The sequence below is a fragment of the Aspergillus stella-maris genome (assembly GCF_047715825.1).
Source record: "Aspergillus stella-maris strain CBS 113639 unplaced genomic scaffold BDV14scaffold_46, whole genome shotgun sequence".
Lineage (NCBI taxonomy): Eukaryota > Fungi > Ascomycota > Eurotiomycetes > Eurotiales > Aspergillaceae > Aspergillus > Aspergillus stella-maris.
Genome location: NW_027396840.1, coordinates 164,746 through 178,774, shown reverse-complemented (window position 1 = coordinate 178,774; position 14,029 = coordinate 164,746). Strand labels below are relative to the sequence as shown.

The 14,029-nt window shown below is 53.4% G+C and overlaps 4 protein-coding genes across 4 annotated transcripts; 2 read left to right on the top strand and 2 right to left on the bottom strand.

Annotated features, from left to right (window-relative positions):
- Nucleotides 1-59: 59 nt before the first annotated feature.
- On the top strand, nucleotides 60-1,912 carry BDV14DRAFT_202378 (acyl--CoA ligase; the record flags this gene model as incomplete). The annotated part of the gene is made up of 4 exons (XM_073774018.1): nucleotides 60-338; nucleotides 394-1,020; nucleotides 1,070-1,232; nucleotides 1,284-1,912. 4 exons carry the CDS (start codon nucleotides 60-62, stop codon nucleotides 1,910-1,912), a joined length of 1,698 nt encoding a protein of 565 aa, XP_073625898.1.
- Nucleotides 1,913-2,891: 979 nt separating this feature from the next.
- BDV14DRAFT_210244 (transferase family-domain-containing protein) lies at nucleotides 2,892-4,343 on the bottom strand (the record flags this gene model as incomplete). The annotated part of the gene is made up of 1 exon (XM_073775851.1): nucleotides 2,892-4,343. The coding sequence occupies exon 1, from the start codon at nucleotides 4,323-4,325 to the stop codon at nucleotides 2,892-2,894; it is 1,434 nt and encodes a 477-aa protein (XP_073625897.1). The 5' UTR covers nucleotides 4,326-4,343.
- Nucleotides 4,344-4,596: 253 nt separating this feature from the next.
- BDV14DRAFT_177552 (uncharacterized protein) lies at nucleotides 4,597-5,347 on the bottom strand. Its single transcript, XM_073769437.1, has one exon. It carries the CDS (start codon nucleotides 5,067-5,069, stop codon nucleotides 4,902-4,904), a length of 168 nt encoding a protein of 55 aa, XP_073625896.1. The 5' UTR covers nucleotides 5,070-5,347; the 3' UTR covers nucleotides 4,597-4,901.
- An 82-nt stretch (nucleotides 5,348-5,429) lies between these two features.
- Nucleotides 5,430-13,162, top strand: BDV14DRAFT_202376 (type I polyketide synthase; the record flags this gene model as incomplete). Its single annotated transcript, XM_073774017.1, has 3 exons — nucleotides 5,430-5,744; nucleotides 5,799-5,885; nucleotides 5,945-13,162. The coding sequence occupies 3 exons, from the start codon at nucleotides 5,430-5,432 to the stop codon at nucleotides 13,160-13,162; spliced, it is 7,620 nt and encodes a 2,539-aa protein (XP_073625895.1).
- Between the last annotated feature and the right edge of the window lie 867 nt (nucleotides 13,163-14,029).

Genomic DNA, 14,029 nt, shown 5'->3' with positions numbered 1-14,029 from the left:
GCGCGCAACCTGAGACTCAATCACAACTTCATACAGAGTGCTAGCAAAGTCTGTTCATCATGGTCTATTCCTCTCCTTCATGGGTGCCGCGCATCCCTTGCGAGATCCCTGACGATGTCACTGTCGGCCAGCTCGCCCTCAATGGCAACGCCAACCTTCCCCCGCAGTGCGGTGGGAAACCTCCTTTTGTTGATGCAATCAACGGCAAGGCATACGACACAAAGACACTGCTCCAGCGAGTAGATTATCTTTCACGATCTCTTGCGCAAGAGCTTGGATGGTCTCCGAACGAGGGCAACCCCGAGGATAAGGTGGTGGCGATCTACAGCTGGAATACTGTAAGTAAATATTGCATGTCTTTGGCATTCGCGACAGCTAACACTTTACGCGCAGCTCGACTTTTTTGTCCTTTGCTGGGCAGTCCACCGTCTCAATGGCATTTGTCTCCAGATTCACCCTTTCAGTATCGTCCCTGAGATCGTACAACACATGAGGACAGCAAAATGCGGGATCATCTTCACTTGTCAGTCACTTGTCGCGAATAGTCTGGAAGCTGCCAAGGAGCTCTCGATTCCTGGAAGCAAGATCTACACCATGGCCTTGCCAGAAGGGTACCTCCAGAATCCAGAGCCAGTCGACCAGTTCAAATCAGTCGAAGGAATGATTGCGGAAGGTGAGAAGCTAGACGCCATTCCACCGCTTAAGTGGGAGAAGGGTCGCGCAAAGACACAGGTCGCATACTACTGCGCGACGAGTGGGACATCAGGGAAGCAAAAGCTCGCCAAGATTACGCACTATAACTTCATTGCCAATGTCCTTCAAGCTTGCCTTTACGAAAGCTATGCGAAGTCGGGGAGGAACGAGATTGCAATCGGGGCGATTCCCTTCACCCACGGGTACGGACTAGCACTGGGCCACATTATGGTCTACCGCGGTGACTCCTTCATTGTTATCCCGCGCTTCGATATGCAATTGATGCTGAAGACTGTCGCACAATATCGTGTTGAGCGACTATACGTTGTAAGTCGCACCCGAATACCATTGGCAAGACAACAAATTAACCATCCAGGTACCTCCAATCCTCGCTGCCCTCGCCGCAAACCCCTTCCTTCTTGACCTCTACGACATCTCTTCTGTACAATCCACTGTTACTGGTGCCGCAGCTCTAGACCGGCAAGTCGCAGCAAAGCTTCACGAACTACGGCCCAGGTGGAACATCTGCCACGCTTACGGTAAGCCCCCGCTTCCTCATCAAAATGAACCAACTAACAAAAGATAAAAAGGCCTAACGGAAACCGGTGTGATCGCAACCCTGACAAGCGCCCACGACATCTGGCACGGCTCCTCGGGCTCTCTAGTCCCACAATTCAAGATCCGCCTCGTCAAACCCGACGGCACAGACGCCGAAGGCCTCGACGAACCCGGCGAGGTCCACTTCAACTCCCCCAGCGTCTTCGCAGGGTATCTCGGCGACGACGAATCCAACAAAAACACCTTCGATGAAAAGGGGTGGTTGAAATCCGGCGACATCGGTGTCTTCCGCGCTGCACCCAGCGGAAACCCACACCTTTTCATCCTCGATCGAATCAAGGATATGATCAAGGTCAAGGGCGAACAGGTTCTCCCGCGCGACATTGAATCCGTTTTACTCGGTCACCCGGCCATCACGGATGCAGCGGTTATTGGTGTCGCGGATGAAATGTCCGGTGAGCGCGCAAAGGCGTACATCGTACGGTCAAAGACCGTAAACAACGAGATGGACGAGGACGATCTCGCCGATGAAATCGACGAGTTTGTTCAGGGAAAGCTACACGAGAGCCACTGGCTTCATGACCGGATCGTCTTCCTCGAGAAACTACCGAAGAGCGAGAGTGGGAAGGTCCTCAAGAAGGAATTGAGGGCGATGAATTAGGTTGTTCCTCTGTCTTTGGAGAGTAGTTTCATTTACTACCAAGTACGAAGATTGGGTGAGGAGACTTGTGGTAGGCGACCTGCAGCCTGCGCCATGTGCCATGTTTACTTTTCTCCCCCTATACCTACCTACCTAATAAAAATGCAATGCACAATCTGAAGACATGCCAGATTTCGGTTTTCCAGGAACAAGTCCTGGCTGATAAGTCTAGGCTCGAGAATTCTGCAAGGGGACTGAAGATCCCTCAGTACCTATGATATCACGCTCTGCTCCGTCCACTGATGCCTCCCACACCCCACTGGGAACTGATCCATGCGCCACACAGTGCCTAAGTACAGTACTCCATACTCACAAGCGAACTACGCTATCCTAAGTAAAATACAGAGTAGTTTGGTATCCATATTTCATAGTCCGCGCCAGAATCGCAACGTTTGTTACTTTTCTTGTATTTCTCACTCGCCAATTCAAATTGAGTACTGTTGATGTTACACTAGAATCTATCAGGTAGGTAGGTACCTAGGTGAAAGATGAGCAACGAATAAATGAATGAACCGTGGTTCGTGCCTTGCCTTGCCTTGTGCTAGTCGGAGAATTTTCCCGCTGTCGTGGTCGTGGGATGGTCGTGGTTGTGTTGCGGTCGGGTCGGGTCGGCAGTTGTATGACTTGGCAATGCCGTGTCACGTTGATGGCGTTCTGCAGAGTGGGAGTGCAGACTGCAGACTGCAGACTGGGTTTGTGGGATGAGGCGTTAGGGAAAGCAATGTCGCGAATCGTTCTTGATAAGGTTATTTTAACTACTACTTACTTCAATTCGATGTTCAATATTTGATTACTAGATCTTAACCTTTGTGGTAGTGAGTACCTTGTTAAACATTGAGTGTCAATTATATATTTTCGTGACTTTGGGGAATAAACTATGAGAATATTCTAGCCCCCATATAAATCCCTACCAACATGGAACAAAAATTGGCTGGTATATCTACTGATTATACTGCGCCGCCCGTTTGAATTCACAGAAAAACCCAAATACTTCATCTGTCTTCAGTTTCTCGACCGCCTCCCTCTCACACTGAACCTGGATCTCAAAGCCACCCGCCTTATCCGACGGGAACAAATAGAGCAGACCCGTTTCACGCGAATAAGACCGAATGCAAACCGGTTCGCCAAGGCCAGCGCCCCAGCTCTGCTTCATGGCTTCAAGGTTTGATAAGTCCGTAACACCCAGATCGGGACCGGGGAAGTAGTTGTATTTCCATGACACGTCAGTGACGGCTGGGGCGTTGTTCACGAGGCCAATAAGTGTGCGCATGCTGCTCTCGTTGACAGACTCTGTGGCCGCGCGCACGGCGGATGCCAGTGTGACCAGAGATTCAGGCGTTGAGGGGGTAGTTATCTCTGCTATCGGCATACGCACGCGCGCGGTGGGCTCGTTGATGTTACCAATGAATGTATCCGGGAAGGGCGGCTTCGTTCGCGAGCGAAAGTCCAATCGAGTTGTGAACAGAGACGACCCGTCGGGGTACTTCTGGTCGAGGCCGCGCGCGATACTCATGTGCTTCCAGACGAGCGCGGACACGGCTTCGACCTTTGTGAACTGGATTTTGTCGGTTCCCGCTTGTGCGAGGTTTTTGCGGAGCTCCCTCAGTGAGGCGGCACTAACGTACCAGGTGCTCACAGCGAATGGCATTGTAACGGGGTGTTCGCGGTCGAGAAGGTGCGAACCGCTGGGGTTTTCGCGCGCGGAGCTGTCGATTGTGTACTCGGGGAGCTGATCAATGCTTGCTTCGCGCAGGCCATGATTTAATCTCCAACGGTCTCGGGTGCCTTCCGCTGGTGTTGCGGGGAGGTCAGGCTTGCCGTTTGCCATTGACGTTTTTGTATGGCGGGCCCAAGCCTCTGTCAAGACGCCAACACCACGCGCATCACATACTGCATGATGCCATGATATTGCAAGTATAACGCCTCCCTCAATCAGGTTCACTTGTAGGAATGCCGCGGGGAGACCATCGACACCGGAGCCCGGTTGCGGGATGAAGAGGATATCGTGAGGAATGTCGGAGGTAGGGAAGCTCTTTGCGGCGAGGTCATAGTAGCTGCCGTACGTCCAAGAGTCGTTCTTTGTCTGATCAACAGCTTTGAAAGGAACACCGGACTCAGGTCCAATGCGCAGCTCGAGGTCTTTGCGCTGCGAACCTGGTACTGGTGCAACGGTGGAGGCAAAATCTGGAATTTCGCTGAGCGCAACTGACAAGCCTTGCCGCAGGTGATGTACAATGTCCTCTGGCTGCTTCGCGCGGTCAGTCTCAAAGATCAAGACTGTTTTCGCATAAAATCGCATAATCTGCTGATCCAGCGCCGAGAGCTTGATCACGTCCTCGCTTAGAGGGACGCTGAGCTTTACTGTTTCTGTCATTTTGCTGGTATCTGTGAGCGTTGGCTGCGAATGTAGAAGAGTACAAGACAGGTCCTACCAGCAATAAGACGCAATGGATTCAGTTGCAGTAAGTACTGTGCGACCGGCGATGACCGCACATATGGAAGGGACTACTTGGCGTGTTGCAACGCACCGGTTTCCTTATTGCTACGCAGCAACACCAACCTCGGTCGTCTTGGCCTCTTCCGTCTTTCCTCTTTCATCTCTCTTCCCTCCCTCCCTCTTTTCCTTCCCTTCCACTCCTCCACTTGCCCTGTGCCTTGCTGATCCCCGCTGCTCTCCGGACAATACCAGCCCGTCAATTCGAGACCTCAATTTGGTTCATCTTGGTACTCATCGGAAACGCATGGCAGTCTCCACTCTCCACATCTCTTCCTTCGTCTAAAGGTAGCTTCGACGATCATTGATTTTTCTGCGTCAACATGGCGGGTCGATCTGGTTCGTCTGCCGATGCTCAAGGCTCAACCTCATCGTCCCAATTGCTGGATTCTCGGCCTGGCGCTGGCCTGTTGATCGTGATCCTATTTCCTTCTTACTGCGTATTTCCTTCGTGCGTCATCGTTCGCTAAGTGCTGGCTCCTCAGGTACCCTGGAAGCTGTTTCGCCATGTCCACTCTCCGGCGGCCACGTCCAGGATCTCCTCCAATGACGCCCTGCGAGCCTCCTGCAGGATAGCCCGCCGACGGTCAGAGCTGCGGGCTCCGCTCGGAGTAGCTCTATCATACTTTCACGGAAAAGAGGGGGAGTCAGTGACGAGATGGCTCAAGGCTAGCAGAAAGCCTGAGCCTGGCGGTGGCCATGAACCCATTACCCGGGGGTAGACGGCACGTAATCAAAATACTAAGATCGAGTGCATCTGACACGGCAAGTTGCGCAGTAGAGCTCCCCCTCGGGGCCCTTCCCTTTCAACCCTGGAACCGGTTGTCTTAGTAGGCGCCTCAGGTACATATGTGTACATGTGGAACCCATTTCCATTTCCTTCAAAAGGCCCGTACCTATCTATCATAAACAAAACTCCATGCCCCAGCAGAAGGTCGGCGACTTTCTCAACGTACCTTTCTTGATACCCTTACCATAATAATCATGAGCCCTACATCTAGACCTTACATCTCAAGGGCTGATAGCGAGTCAGATAGTGAGCGACTATCGTCGTCTCCATGGTCTGTACTCAGCGACAATGATAGCAATACCTCTGATGAGCGTGGCTATGAGGCCGGTCCCGGCTCATTGGAACCCATTGCTATCATCGGCATGGGCTGCCGGCTTTCAGGAAGCGCAACAGACGTTTCTGGCCTATGGGACATGCTGAAAGCTGGTCGTTCTGGATGGACGCCTGGGCCGGGAAACCGGTTTAACATGAAGGCTTTCCAGGAACACACAGCAACGAGATCTGGGACGGTATGTCACTTGTATGATGAGGATGGCCTTTCGCTAAACTGACCTCTTCATCAGACCAATGCATGCGGAGGGCACTTCCTCCGTGATGATATCGGTGCTTTCGATGCTACATTTTTTGGAGTCAACCCTGTTGAGGCACAGGTGCGTATAACTCTCAGCAGCTCTATGGGGAGATGTGACTAACTGTTGATTTACAATAGGCAATGGACCCCCAGCAACGCCTCATGCTCGAAGTCGCCTACGAATCATTCCAAAACGCCGGTATCACAATGGACTCTTTATGGGGGTCCAACACTGGTGTCTATGTTGGACAATGGACATCAGACTACCACGAAATTGCTACTCGTGATGTCCAGAAGCCTCCACTATACTTGGTAACTGGTACCGGACCAGCTATCTCCTCGAACCGTATCTCATACATCTTCAACCTTCGCGGACCGAGTTTCACAATGGACACTGGTTGTTCATCAAGTCTTGTCGCACTGCATCAAGCCGTTCTTAGTCTACGCAACGGCGAGACTTCACAATGTTTTGTCGGAGGTGTCAACCTGCTCCTCGATCCTCAACGCTTCCACTATCAGAGTCAACTAAAGATGTTCTCGAAAGAGGGTCGATCATATCCTTTTGACTCCCGTGCCAATGGTTACGGGCGAGGAGAGGGTGTCACTGGTATTGTCTTGAAGCCGCTGTCCGTCGCTCTGCGGGATGGCGATCCAATTCGCGCTGTCATTCGGAACTCAGTCCTCAATCAGGATGGCCGAACACCTGGCATTAGTGTACCGAGTGCCGTTGCACAGAAAGAAGCTATACTTCGTGCATACAGACAAGCCAAACTCGACTTGTACGCCGACTATGTGGAAGCACATGGTACTGGTACCAAGGTTGGCGACCCAATCGAGGCTAGCGCTATCGCAGCAGCCCTGACACAGCGACGATCATCCTCGCGACCCTTGCCGATCGGTTCGATCAAAGGTAACATTGGTCACACCGAGAGTGCTGCCGGCCTTGCGGGTTTGATCAAGTCAGTTCTTATGCTTGAGCACGGTGTGATCCCACCGCAAGTGAACCACAAGACAATCAACCCAGACATTCCTCTTGACGAGTGGAACTTACGTATTCCCGTCAAGTTGGAGAGACAGACTCTTCGCAGAATCTCGTTAAACAGCTTCGGCTATGGTGGAACAAATGCCCACGTCATTATTGATGCTGCTCATGATGTTATCTCGAACTTCGGGCGCCCGTCTTTGCGCAATTCTTTGCAGCTGGCCTACCATGCCGAGAAGCCTCGAGTGTTCATGGTCAGCGGTGCGAGCGAAAAGGCCTGTCAACGGATCTGTGCTGGGCTGGCAAAATACCTTATCCAAAAGCACAGCAACTCCATCAATCCAGATGCTTTGCTTGCTCGTCTCGCTCATACCCTATCAAAACAATCTGTGCATGCATTCAGGGTAGGTTTTGTCACATCCAACTTGGATGACCTGATAAGCCAGCTGAACGCGGCTTCGCACTCTCCTGTCCCGCGTCGGGAGAAGATGGGAGAGTCTCGCATTGCTCTCATCTTCAGTGGCCAGGGCGCGCAGTATGCTGAGATGGGCCGTGACCTCCTCAAGAGCTACCCATCGTTTGTTCGCTCGCTTGAATCTGCCCGCAAGCAACTCGCTAAGGTGGGGTGCACATGGGATCTTCTTAGCGAACTCTGCCGGCCCAAGGTCGACTCCCGAGTGAACGAGCCCGCCTACTCCCAACCTATGTGCACAGCTATCCAGTTAGCGTTGGTTGACCTCCTGCAAGAGTTTGGCGTGTTGCCTTCAGCAGTGCTTGGTCACTCCAGTGGTGAAATTGCTGCTGCCTATGCTGCTGGGGCAGTCTCCTTCCAAGATGCCATCACGATCGCATACTATCGTGGAAAGTTGGCCAGCGAGCTCGTGGCTGCAAACCAATCTCCCGGTGCCATGATCGCGGTTGGTGCGTCGCCTGAGGTTGCTGAGCAGCACATTGCCAAGGTCGGTACTGATTATGGTCGCATGCGCGTTGCTTGTTTCAACAGCCCGTCAAGCGTTACGGTCTCGGGTGATGTGTCTGCCATTGATCGCCTAAAGGAGATTCTTGATGAGGAAAGCGTATTCAACCGCAAGCTCATGACGCATGGAGCTGCCTACCACTCGCATCAGATGGAGTTAATGGCAGATAGCTATATTGCTGCTCTCAAGGGGGTGAGCGCAAGACCAATCACCTCCTCTGTCCATATGTTTAGCTCTGTCACCAGCAAGGAGCTTGACGAGAAGACCATTCTAGATGGCAAGTACTGGGTGCGCAACCTCACTAGCCCGGTTCTCTTTTCTCAGGGTCTCCGCGCGCTATGCGAGCAGGAATACAATGGCCTTCCCATCGACACCATTGTCGAAGTTGGTCCTCACTCGCAGCTTGGTGGTCCCGTCAACCAAATCCTCAAGACCATCTCTGGTGCCCACGGACAGGCGTCGTACACCAACACGCTCAAGCGTGGAGACGATGCCGAGACCGCGCTCTTGAGATGCCTGGGTTTCTTGGTCATAAGAAACGGCTCTGTCCGCCTCAACGACCTCAACAAAGACTCCAAAGAGGGCCACACCCAGTCTCTAGTTGACCTGCCTCCTTACCCCTTCGACCATGACAGGGTCTTCTGGCACGAGACCCGCCTGTCCAAGGACTACAGGCACCGTGAACATCTACCGCACGAGCTCCTCGGCAGTCTTTCTGCCGACGTGAACAGTTTGGAACCCCGCTGGCGGCGGTTCCTCAGCCTCAAGGAATCTCCTTGGCTGCGTAATCACATTGTTCAAGGGCTCATCACGTTCCCTGCTGCCGGCTACATCACCATGGCCGTGCAAGCTACCCGCCAACACATGCTCGGAACCAACCCGACCGCGAAGATTCAATACATGCGCTTCCGCGATATGAGTTTCGGCAAAGGTCTCGTTCTCTCTGACGAGACACCCGAGGTTGAGATCTCCTTGTCACTCCGTCCTCAAGCAAGGACATCGCGTGAGTCGTCAGCCGTCTGGAATGAGTTCCGCATCTTCACTGTGACCCCAGACCAGAAATGGACTGAGCACTGCCGTGGTCTCGTTCAAGCCGAGATCGACTCTGTCGAGGGCTTCAAGACCGCATTCACTTCAGCCGACCTCTCTCGCGTTGATGCTGAGTGCACGCACGATGTGTCGCCACAGAAGTTCTATGCTGTTGGTAAGCGCAACGGCTTAGACTGGCAACACCCATTCAACAACATGCACACCATCCGCAGCAGCAAAAACTCTTGCGTTGCTACGGCTCGTGTTCCAACACCCGACATGCCTCCGGGTGGTATGGATGACTTGCTGCACCCCGCTGTGCTTGACTCTGCTCTGTTCCATGGTCTTTCAACCATGATCTTTATTGAGGAGGGTCACACTTCCGCATATGTGCCTACCTTTATCAAGCAGCTTTGGATCGCCAACCAACAGAGCGCTCCTGGCAGCGACCTGGTTTGCTCAACGACTAGGCGCAACGAGCCATTCGTGTTTGACCTCCACTCCAAGGACGCCACCGCGGCTGAAGGCATGGCTCTCGTTGCTCAAGGTATTCGTGTCACTAGCCTCGGAGGCGACATTGCTGCCGGCACCTCCACGAAGGAAGCATGTCACTCCCAGGACCAAGTTCCATACATTGACGCATGGACTACCAGGCACCGCGACCAAGTCTGCAAGTCCACCATTCAGCCTGGCTCGCTTGTCGAGACAAACACTACTTTGGCTGCAATTACTGTCAATCAGGTTCAGGAGGCCCTCCGCGCGGTCTCCCCAGAGAACATCAGCGAGACCTACCTTGGACGATACCACCAATGGATGGAGACGCTCCGCACCGAGGTCTTCGATAACTCCCTACTGAGCAACAAGGCTGAAGAGCTTGGTGTCATTGGCGAAGCAGTGGCTGCCCTTGGACCTCAGTTGGCGGACATCCTCACAGGCAAGACGTCCGCCCTGTCTATCCTAAACACGAACAACCTACTCTCCCGTGTCTACAGCGAGTGGGTCTCTTCTCGTGTCTACCCTCAGATGGCCGCCTACTGCCATGAGCTTGGTCGCTTCAACCCTGGCTTGAAGGTTCTCGAAATTGGTGCTGGCACGGGATCCGCGACGGAACCTGTTCTACGCGCCTTGAACGGTGAGGGCAACCGCTTCGCGCAGCGCTACGATTTTACCGATCTCTCACCTGGATTCTTCGAACCTTGTAAAGAGCGTCTGGGCGACCTAGCGGATGTTGTCGAGTTCAAGGTGTTTGACGCCAGTCGTGACACACAAGAGCAGGGCTTCGAAGAGGGCTCATACGATCTCATCGTCGCGAGTAACGTCATTCACGCAACACCTCGCATTGACGAGACGCTGCGAAACATCAGGCCCCTTCTCAAGCCGGGGGGTAAGTTCATGCTCATGGAGATCACGCAGTACAGTGTCTTTGCGAACATGATCTTCGGTCTGTTCGAGGGCTGGTGGTCTGGCTATGACGAGGGCCGGACGCGCTCGCCTCTCCTGACTGTTCCTGAGTGGTGTGGACGACTTGAGGGCGCCGGTTTCGTTGATGTGGAGCGCGCCTTTGTTGATTACCCAGAGGAAGACGGTGGTCACCTTGGCGTCTTTATCTCTTCTGCTCCAAACACTAAGAGCGACGAGTCGCTGCCCATCCACCTTCTCACTGACCCTGCTGTCGCCACTGCCGAAGATCAGGTGGAAGCAGTGAAGCAGGCCTGTGGTAGCTCAGCCGTATCTCTCCGTGCCATCACATCTCCTTGTGAGGCCGGTGTTGTCGTCATGCTTCCGGAGCTTGCTCGTCTCCTGTGTGCTTCCCCCACGGCAGAAGTCTGGACCTCCTTCAAGGACTGGATCTGGAAGGCAAGCGCTTTGCTGCTCGTCAGCAACAATACCATGAAGGAAGCCATCGACGCGGAGACTGGCCTGTGGACTGGTTTCGCTCGGACTATGCGCCTCGAGTACCCCAACCTGCGCCAGATCGTTCTGGACGTCCAGACGCCCAACGTTCCTGTAATGGAGAAGATCGCGGAATTCCTTCCTGTCCTCCTCGGCAGCCCCAGCTTCGACCTCAACCGCCCCGGCAGCCAAGTTGAGAATGAGTTCACCGAGCAGGACGGCCAGCTGTTCGTCTCCCGCCATGTCTACCGCCCCGATATCAGCAGGGACGTCGACCTGACTACCCGCCAAGCAACCCCAGAGCTAGTTCCATTCGTTAGCACCGACCGTACCCTAACTGCAGAGCTCGGCGTTCCCGGTCTCCTGGAGAGCATCCGTTGGAAGGATGACGTGGAAGGACCTCCCCTTGGCCCTGACGACGTCCGCTTCGAGCTTCGCGGCGCAAGTATCAACTTCAAGGATGTCCTCATTGCTGCTGGCCAGCTTGAAGGCATTACTGAGATGCGCAACGACTGCAGTGGTGTTGTCATTGAGGTCGGTGAGAACATGAAGGGCCGTTTCAAGCCTGGCGACCGTGTTTGCGCACTGTACTCTCGCTCTTACACAAACTACCCCATTGTGCACGGTGACTGCTGCCAGGTCATCCCCGACGCGATGTCTTTCGCTGAGGGTGCCTCGCTCCCAATTGTCTGGGCTACTGTCTACTACGGCCTCGTCGACAAGGGCGCTCTGTCCAAGGGTGACAAGGTCCTCATCCACTCTGCTGCCGGTGCTGTCGGTCAAGCCTCCATAATGCTTGCTCAGCACCTTGGAGCTGAAGTCTTTGCGACCGTCGGTAGCGATGCGAAGCGCGACCTACTTCACACACGCTACGGCATCCCGCACGACCACATCTTCTCGAGCCGAAACACTGCCTTCCACGGTGGCATCATGGAGTTCACCGGCGGTTACGGAGTCGATGTCGTCCTGAACTCGCTGAGCGGCGAAATGTTCCGCGAGTCCTGCAACCTGCTTGCCTCTTTCGGCCGCTTCGTTGAGATCGGCCGCAAGGATCTCATGGATGACGCGCTCATGCCTATGGAGTACCTCTTGAAGAACATTACCTTCTCCTACGTCGACCTGACTGCGATCATTGAGCAGCGAAAGCCCTTGGCCAGAAGGTTGTTGAAGGATGTCGCAGACCTTGCGGAGGCAGGCTCCATCAACCCAGTCACGCTGACTACGATGCCAATTCATGAGATTGAGTCTGCGTTCCGTCTCATTCAAGCTGGCAAACACACCGGAAAGATCATCCTCACTGTCGAGGATGGCCAGCAGGTCAAAGCTGTCCCGTCAATGCCCGCTCAAGCTGAGCTCCACTCCGACGCAACTTACATTGTCGTCGGTGGTCTTGGTGGTCTCGGCCGGTCATTCACCACATGGCTTGCCGACCACGGCGCAAAGCACATCGTTGCGCTGTCCCGGTCCGGTGCAAAGGATGCCGACAGCCGCGCCTTCGTTGAGGGCATCCAGGCCCAGGGTATCAACCTCATTGCACCACCCTGCGACGTCGCCTTATCCGAGGCAGTCACATCCCTGGCCAAGGACCTCGAAGCCTCCGGTCTGCCTCCTGTCCGTGGTATCATCAACTCGGCCATGGTCCTTCGCGACTCCCTCTTTGACTCAATGACAGTCGACGACTGGCGCACCGCTCTATCCTCAAAGGTTCGCGGCTCACAGAACCTTCACGCGACCTTCGCCTCCCAATCCAACACCCTCGACTTCTTCATCATGATGTCCTCAACCGTCACAGTACGCGGTAACTTCGGTCAATCAAACTACAGTGCCGCCTGCAGTTTCCAAGACACATTTGTGCGACACATGGCGCACGCCGGCGAAGCCGGATTCTCAATCAACATTGGTCCCGTCCGTGACGTCGGGTACGTCGCTGAGAATCCCGAGGTCGCCGAGTCCCTCCGCCGCAATGGACTCGGCTCGGTCGGTGTATCGGATGTGCTCGTCCTGCTCAACTACGCCGTCAACCACGCGCGCGACGCAGACCCTACCTCTTGCGTCGCGTCCATCGGCCTCATCCCCTCCGACGACGAAGCCGAGAACGGTCGCGACTTTTTGACCTCTGACCGTCGCTACGCGCAACTCGTCAAGTATACCGGTGCTGCCACCCAGGCTTCATCCGAGAATGCCGACGCCGTAACACTGCTCTCTGCAGCGCCCTCCTTCGACGACGCAGTCACGATCGTCACAGACGCGATCCTTGCACAACTGAGCAAGCTGATTGCCACACCCGTCGAGATGCTCTCGCCCGCTCAAAGCCTGGATAGTTACGGCGTTGACTCGCTTGTCGCTGTTGAGTTGCGTAACTGGATCGGTGCATACCTGCAGGCGAATGTCCAACTTATGGTTATTCGTGGCAGTGGAAGTATCGCTCAGTTGGCGGGTGTTGTTGCGAAGGAGTCGCGGGTTGTCAAGGTTTAATTCGCCTAATGACTTTCTTTTCTTTTTCATGTTTTGTGATCATGATCCTATTTCTGTCGCTGGACAGGTAATAATTTCTTTTGTTTCAGATTGTGATTAATATTGTGAACCTGGTGTTGGTTGGTTGGCTGGGTTGTTCGCCTCCTTTTCCCTTGCGCGTTTTGCTTTTCCGTTTTCTTCTTGTTGGATTTGTTTTGTTTTGTTTGCTTGGTACTTTGCTTAGAAGCCTCAGGCGCTACGACGCGTCCGCCGTAATGTACTCTTGCCGATACCTGTTCACTCTGAGTACATCAATAGTCATTGGCATAATATCTTAATTTATCTCTATCAGCTTAAATATTTATTCCTCAGTACGAAGAGAATCTATTTAGTGGTTGTACCATGGTCCTGTTCCTATTGTTGTAAGATAGCGGATCCATGATGCGGGTATATATAGTTTCTCCCATCGCAAACTACCCTCAAGAACAACACGCAACCCTCCAGTTCGTATAGATCTTTAGGCCTTATTCAGAGACATCCATTAGAGGAGTGAATACTCTCTTATATAATAAGATATATAATTCGAATTCTTAACATGTTCTAAGTTATCATCATAAATTTCTTTGTTCAACCAGCGAGCACGAGAAAAGTTGCGCAAGATCCAAGCGTTCGCGCCCAAGCCGGCGCCAGATCGGATCGGAGCTAGCATCTTGGATCCGAGCCACAGTCGCTGTAGAAATAAGAGTAAGCTTATTTTACAAAAGTACCTTTCTTAGTTTAGGGGTGCACAAACACTTGGATCTGAAATTTGATTCAGGGGAAACAAGCAAGGGCTCTAGTGAGATGTGTATGTATTATTTTGTATGTATATATGTATATGTGTGTATG

Bases quoted from the DNA above. Each gene is read 5' to 3' on its own strand.
- BDV14DRAFT_177552 (XM_073769437.1), bottom strand. From the start codon at position 5,069: ATGATAGAGCTACTCCGAGCGGAGCCCGCAGCTCTGACCGTCGGCGGG.